Below are 6,740 nucleotides of genomic sequence, written 5' to 3'. Positions count from 1 at the left end.
TCTAGACCGGGAAGCGGGACCGATGCAGAACTTAATCACTTTGTATGTGAATTTTGCTCAAATCCTCACTGCAAAGATTTTGACAAAATCAGAACCTCCGAATTCGGCTCGGGTGGGGGCAAATCTAACATATTGCGCTATCAGGAATAACCTCTCCCACATTACTGTATTTCATCCTCTGAGTGTTGGGCGTCAATTGAGGTTTTTAGATTTTCTACATTTTAACTGATCCACTTCCACATCTAACCGCTTCCCAGTTCCAGAACGCTACCGTATGGCACTAGCTCTCCTCCACACTTGCCTCTAGAACCCCCCCGTGCCCCCTTCCGAGCACACCATCCGTGAATCACATTTCTATCTTATAGGCAAAAAATGGCCGACATGATACCATTGGCGATCCGGTGTCATCGCGTCGTATCAAGATCCAATCGCATCCTCCCCACACTAACTCATCATCACATGACTCAAACCGCGACCCGTAAATACGCCACCAAACCTGCCCCGCCATCACCCCCCACCACCGACAACAATCACCGCAACGACAGCAACCCACCACCCAAAGCCGGAATGGCGAACTCAAAGTTACCCCCGTCCACTCCCCCACCCCCAACTCTGCCCCAACTGACGCCCAAAATCCAGATACGAATACACCCGTACCTTCGAGGACCCCCGCCGCCTACTTCCGAACACCTACATAATCCTTCGCCTTGACGGCCGCTCCTTCAGCACCTTCAGCGCGACGCAAAACTTCAAAAAACCCAACGACCCTCGCGCCCTGCAACTGATGAACGCGAGTGCGGCAGCGACGCTCAGGACGCTCACCGACATCCGGATGGCGTACGGGGTGTCGGACGAGTTCTCCTTCCTGCTGCCGCGCGAGTGCACGCTGTTCGATAGGCGAGAGGATAAGTTGGTGAGCACGGTGGTGTCCACGTTCACGGGGTGGTACGTCTTTCTCTGGCAGCGGTACTTTGGCGGCGGCGATGCCGCTGCCGCCGAAGAGGGGGAGGGGGAGAGCTTGAGGGCTCCACCTAGCTTCGATTGTAGAGCCGTTTGTTACCCCAGCGTTGGGAATGTCCGGGATTACTTCGCGTGGAGGCAGGCGGATGCTCACGTCAATAATTTGTTCAATACCGCGTTTTGGACTCTCGTGATTAGGGGTGGTGTTAGTAGGAGGGATGCTGAGGCTGAGTTACGGGTGCGCTCTTCCCCCCCCTATGGAAGAGAAGTGGGAGGTAATTAATGGTTTTTGCATGTTAGGGAACCTTCGCAGCGGATAAGAACGAATTACTCTTCTCCCGCTTCGGGATTAATTACAATAATGAGCCCGAGATGTACAGGAAGGGTAGCGTGGTATATAGAGATTACCGAATCCCGGAGGACGAGGGCGCAGCGGCGGCGGAACCCACCCTTACCGAACCCCTAGAGTGGAGCGAGCGGGAAGGGGAAGAAGGAGAAGAACGGGAAACCACAGCGGTCCCGAAATTCAAGTCGAAAACGCAAAAGGAGAAGGAAAGGAAGCTCGCGAAAAAGGCCAGGATAGTGACGGAGCACGTGGACATTATCGGTGACGAGTTCTGGCAGAAGCGGCCTTGGCTGCTGGGAAATGGGAATTGATGGATAGATAGATAGATTGATAGATGGGCGGATAGATAGAAAATTAAAATTAAAAAAATAGATAATTTACATGGACTATCTATCATACAGCCACCATGTATCGGATCACAATACCGGTAATAAGCTTGAGACCAGATCGATCGAGCGTGGGAGAGATTTGATGGAGAACCGAGTGATACGTCATGAAAAGTACTACACGTATGTGAGTGATAGCGGCGGGGAACAACATACACAAACTATCACACTACCAACTTATCGTTACGACCACATTATTTGAAACACGTTGCCGCAATGGTTCTCCCCTCCCAATTCATCCACTGTTGTTCGCAAAGTCGACCGTCAAGACATTTAACTTTCTAATTCTGGTGCATGGGAAGAAAAGGAAAAAACGAAAGCAATGGAAAAGGGAGTATAGGGGAAAGGGGAAAAGGGAAAGGGGGAATAAACAGAGAAAACCCTTGACGGAAAAGCAAGTGGTGAGAGTTGAGAAAAAAGACCCCTTGAAGGTTGTAAGAAAAATAAATAGGACAGTACCCGAACCCGAACCCGGCTTTTTTTTTACCGACACCACGGACAAATGAACAAAGGCATTAAATTTAAGATCCATTGCATAAAAACGTCAAGACCCTGGCAAAATCCTAATTGCTGCCATTTTTTACCCCCAGAGCTGCTGCAGTCGCCTCACTAGCGCGGGATTTAGCTTCCGCTTCCATGATCACGCCCTTAATGACGTTCCTATCATCTTCGCTAAGAGCTTTAGTAAGGCCTTCGTAGATATGAGGTTGCGTATTTTGAAGATCTGATTAGGCAATTAGCAATCGCTCATAACCCGGTGCACACGGAAACCCACCCATCAAGGCGCTACGGAAAAGCATATAAGGCTCGACATGGTCAAGAGGAGTCTCCAACAATGTCTCCTCCTCAAGGTCTTCCTCCTCATCAGCCCATGCAGTAGCTAGGCCCGAACTTCCTCCACGAGCCTGGGCCTCGCTGTTCAGGAAGTCCATATATGCACTGCTCTCATCGGGAATATCCGCCTCGTCGCCTTCATCTGCATCGGCACTCCAGGTAGCCTCACCTTCCCATTCCGTATCGCTCTCTGTGTCATATGTATCATCTATGGTCAACCCCTCCTTCTGAATTTCCTCACGATCTGGCCTGGGTTAGCTCGGATAATCTCTAGTACTAAGGATAGGGACTTACTCTTCATTGCGACGGGTAGAGTCTGGAATAATTGAACAATCCCTTGCATAAGCTTGGGCCACCCGGGCTGAATACTTTGAGGAACATGCTCAGCAGGTAGTTGTATTAATGCAACGATTGCCACAATGGACAACTTCTTGTCGTGAACCCGATTAAAGTTCTCAATGTTTGAGAACCACAAACTAAAGAATTTGTTCGTCCAGCCGTGCTGCTCAAGAATTTGTAACGTAACCGAGGGGTTATAGTATATGCAATTGATGACCATTTCCATCAAGTGAATCCTATATGATTTGATGTCTCCCGGGGCGTTGAGACATGTCATTGCGATCTCAACAAATCGAGGAAGATACTGATCGGCATGGCCTCGGAGGTTGAGAAGTACAGCCTCAGCGAGCTTGCATCCGCAAATGCGATCCATGGCTCCTAGGCGCTCATTTGTGAAGATCTAAAATAGGTCATTAGGTCCACGCACTCTTATTAACAAGATGGGGGGGGGGCTACAGTTCGAATGATGTCAAACACAGCGTCTAACAAGGCAGGATTTTCCTTCAGCGTACCCGCGCCGTACGAGACATAATTGTCGAGGGCGGGGAGCATTTCTGCAAGTGTTAGGTCCAAAAGCAGGTCCACAACGAGGTATTTCTTACCCTCAATATAAATTTCTCCCCGGTCTTTGAATGATTTATGAATGAGTTCAAAAACCGCCCACATAGTATTCGAGATTGCCTTAGCAGCGAAGGTACAGCTGTCAATGATTTCGAACACCTCATTATATAAATCTACCCAAATTAGCAATGAGTAATGTAATATACCCGATGCAATTCCTTATGGGTACTCACCAAATAATTTATGTTCCAAGGTGATGGTAATAACGGGGACGAGTATTTGCTCAAGGAGTAGGAGAACACTAGGGTTACTTTCCAGTGTTAAAATAAGGGTCCCAATTGTCTGCAAAACGCCCAAGGCTGTAATGCTCTTGTCATCTAGATAGTTGTCGGCATCATCATCAAGTGAATTTGCACCCTTATCAATAACATCCTGGACTATACGGAGATAGGTATCTCTCTAAACTATTGTGAGATCTTGCGCAAAGTAAAAAAAGATATCTGGAGGAACACACCAGTTGCTCGGTGAGTTGTACAGCAAACGGTGTCAACTCCGACGCAAATACCTCAACAAATTCTTCCATAACGTTTGACAAGGCATCTACATCGACCTCATTGGCCAACTTCAGCAATTTCTGCATAATATCCGCAATATTCTGTTGCATAGACTTCCTAATGAAATCATGTCTGATCAGGGGCTGTAAGGCTAACGCAGCCTCCACCCTAACAGGAAGCTCGGAGTCGTCAAGGCATTGTAAGATGTTCTGATAGACAAGGACAACATTCTAAGAAATTGTCAGCAGACAGCTACGATCCCAGAAAATTGAAACCTACATTCTCATCCTTGAAATCAAGGTCCGAAAATTTCTCAAGTACATCACAAGCACGTGCCCGCAGGAACCCGTGCGGACTTCGGAACTCCGGGAAAACATGACGAACAAAGAAATATTCGACTTGGTCCGCAATTGGACTACCCTTACCAAGGATGATTGCAGAGAGTGTTCCTATCATTCTCAAAGCGCCTTCCTTCTCTCGATAGTTCTTCTCATTATCCGGAGCTGCCTCATACCTAACCTCAGGGTTAGCATGTCCAACCCTCCGGTTTCATAAATCTTACCGATTAACAACATCGTTAATAAAGTTGATAACTGTAAAAGTCTGTTTTCGTCGACACTTGCTAAGAGTAATCAAGAAATTGGTGGCAGCAACATCTGGCGCTGATATTTCTTCGTAAAAGTTGATTTTGCGAGTCAAGTACTCTGCTGGGTCGGATTCAAACATTTCGAGGTCTCCATCCGATTGGCACAGTAGGGGGAACAACACATGCGAGATTAAGTTTCCGATATGGGGATTTAGGTGCTTCCACGTGGCGGATGGTTTGATACTGTGCAGATCCGCAATTAGCCTCACTTCCGCGCCAGGGAGTGGGATAAAACATGGACAGCTCATAGCATACCACTCATCTAAGAAAGCGATTGTACTTGACAGGCATATTTTGCTCAACCACGCCTGTTTGGAAACCCACAATTCAACCTGCTGCAGATAGACCTTCAAAATCTCGGGGGCGAAGTGATGGATAAAATGCTTGGAAAATTTCTCATAATCCCCAGAGTTTGCCGCCGCCAGACTGGTAGGATTGCCGTATCTGCATCGAAAGAGGTTAATCCTCCCATCCACGGTATTGGAATATCCCAGAAACATACCTGACAAATAATCGGTTAAGATTTGAGTATGCCCACTTCTTCGCTTTCCACCACGGGTGAATCTCTCTCTCTTCGAGATCATCTGGCATGGATTCCGGTGGTGCTTGCTTGCCAACCACCTTAAGGAAGAGTGTCGCCCAAGCCACAATGGATGATTCCTCCCGTAAATGAGCTGCTAGTTCGAACTAATCACAACAGGTCAGATATCTTGGCCCCATCACCCACAGGAACCACAACTCACGTAAACAACATGCTTGTAGGTTTTGATAATCATCTTGAGCATATCACCCGCATCCGAGCTAGTCTCCTCTACCAATCTGTTCCCGAGAGATAGGAGAGTGGGGAATGTGGCTTGTGTGACACGGTCCAGCTCTTCCCGTTTATCGTTGGCCTGCTTAAACCGGTAAACACGACAAAGGGAGAGTAGACATTGTACCCCGGCAAAGACAGACGCGATATCACCCGAACCCAGAAGTTGAAGGGTGATGTCCATGTAGCCGGGCCACTTCTCGGGAAAGTCGAAGTGAAGAACCTTCCCAATCAGAGGCATAAGTTGCTGCCGTACTTGGGGCGCCGATGATGCGAGCGTAGGGACAAGACGGTCACGAAATCCTGCCTTTTCCCTCTCGGGAATCTGTGGATTCTTTGGAAAGTCTTCATTAAACTCCCATGACCGGACGACTTTGTTTTTAAGGTATAGCACAGCTGTTGGGAGAGCACCAGGTTAGGTCAGAACATCGGGAACAGCATTTCATTTTTCTCCCCATAGGAGGAATCAAGATCAAAAACATTATATTTGCTTTCCTCTAGAAAAATTTAGGACTCTGTGGGGGAAAACGGTACCGGAAAGGCGAACTTGTAGCTCAGGGTCCGACGCTACGATATCCAACAGTGCACCGATAAACCCAGGGGATGATTCCGCCTACAAGGGCAAAAAAACCAAAGGTCAGCTAGCAAAACAGACAGGCAAGAAAAGCAACCCAACCAGCAACTAGTAGAGTCTTTGGAGTATGGTAGCGAATTCTCGTACCTGTTTCAGTTGTATCTCAGCCTGTCGTCGAATGTCCGCGTTCGCGTCGAGCGCTGACAGAGTGCACTCACGAAGGGCTGAAACATCCATCGTTTCCGTTTTGGGTGATTCCCGCTGTGTCTGTGCAAATTGGCCTTTTGAAATACCGATAATGGGGGCAGAATATGTGAACGCTGAAGAAGAGACAAGAGACTGGGAAAGGTTTGAAGAGCGCAGGACGGGGGAAGGTTGCTGAAAAAACGTGAGCGCGGGGGTGTTGAGAGGGGCAGAAGAGGGAAAGCAGAGGGGCACCCAGAAAAGTCAAGGGAGCAACACAGGGAAGGAAAAAAAAGTAAAAAAGAAAAAGTAAAAAAGGCACAAAATAAAAGAGGGTTATCTATCGAGAGAGAACTGAAGGATTGAAGGGTATCTCCTTTTTCCTTCACGGGCAAAAATCCCACAGAAGTCCTAGGGATTAGTTGGCTGAGTTTTAGGGTTGGGTGTGGTGCACTGTTTTTAGACGGTGAACTAATTTAAATTTTTTTTTTTTCTGGAGGTTCAAGGCGAGGGAGGTCTTGGAAGGAATTTCAACGGTCAAAACAT

General features: G+C 47.8%; 2 protein-coding genes; one reads left to right on the top strand and one right to left on the bottom strand.

The window, feature by feature from the left end:
• Positions 1 to 372: 372 nt before the first annotated feature.
• On the top strand, positions 373 to 1,704 carry GSTUM_00004516001 (uncharacterized protein; the record flags this gene model as incomplete). XM_002835942.2 has 3 exons in its annotated part: positions 373 to 581; positions 640 to 1,198; positions 1,261 to 1,704. 3 exons carry the CDS (start codon positions 373 to 375, stop codon positions 1,615 to 1,617), a joined length of 1,125 nt encoding a protein of 374 aa, XP_002835988.1. The 3' UTR covers positions 1,618 to 1,704.
• A 252-nt stretch (positions 1,705 to 1,956) lies between these two features.
• On the bottom strand, positions 1,957 to 6,400 carry GSTUM_00004515001 (uncharacterized protein). XM_002835941.2 has 14 exons: positions 6,159 to 6,400; positions 5,972 to 6,050; positions 5,370 to 5,833; positions 5,129 to 5,313; positions 4,882 to 5,070; positions 4,543 to 4,809; positions 4,260 to 4,494; positions 3,941 to 4,210; positions 3,660 to 3,885; positions 3,468 to 3,599; positions 3,322 to 3,419; positions 2,821 to 3,265; positions 2,468 to 2,770; positions 1,957 to 2,416 (listed from the first exon to the last, which is right to left on the bottom strand). The coding sequence occupies exons 1-14, from the start codon at positions 6,246 to 6,248 to the stop codon at positions 2,256 to 2,258; spliced, it is 3,144 nt and encodes a 1,047-aa protein (XP_002835987.1). The 5' UTR covers positions 6,249 to 6,400; the 3' UTR covers positions 1,957 to 2,255.
• Positions 6,401 to 6,740: the final 340 nt, after the last annotated feature.

Source organism: Tuber melanosporum (genome assembly GCF_000151645.1).
Source record: "Tuber melanosporum whole genome shotgun sequence assembly, scaffold_12, strain Mel28".
NCBI classification, from domain to species: Eukaryota; Fungi; Ascomycota; class Pezizomycetes; order Pezizales; family Tuberaceae; genus Tuber; species Tuber melanosporum.
This window is presented reverse-complemented; position numbering and strand designations above follow the sequence as displayed.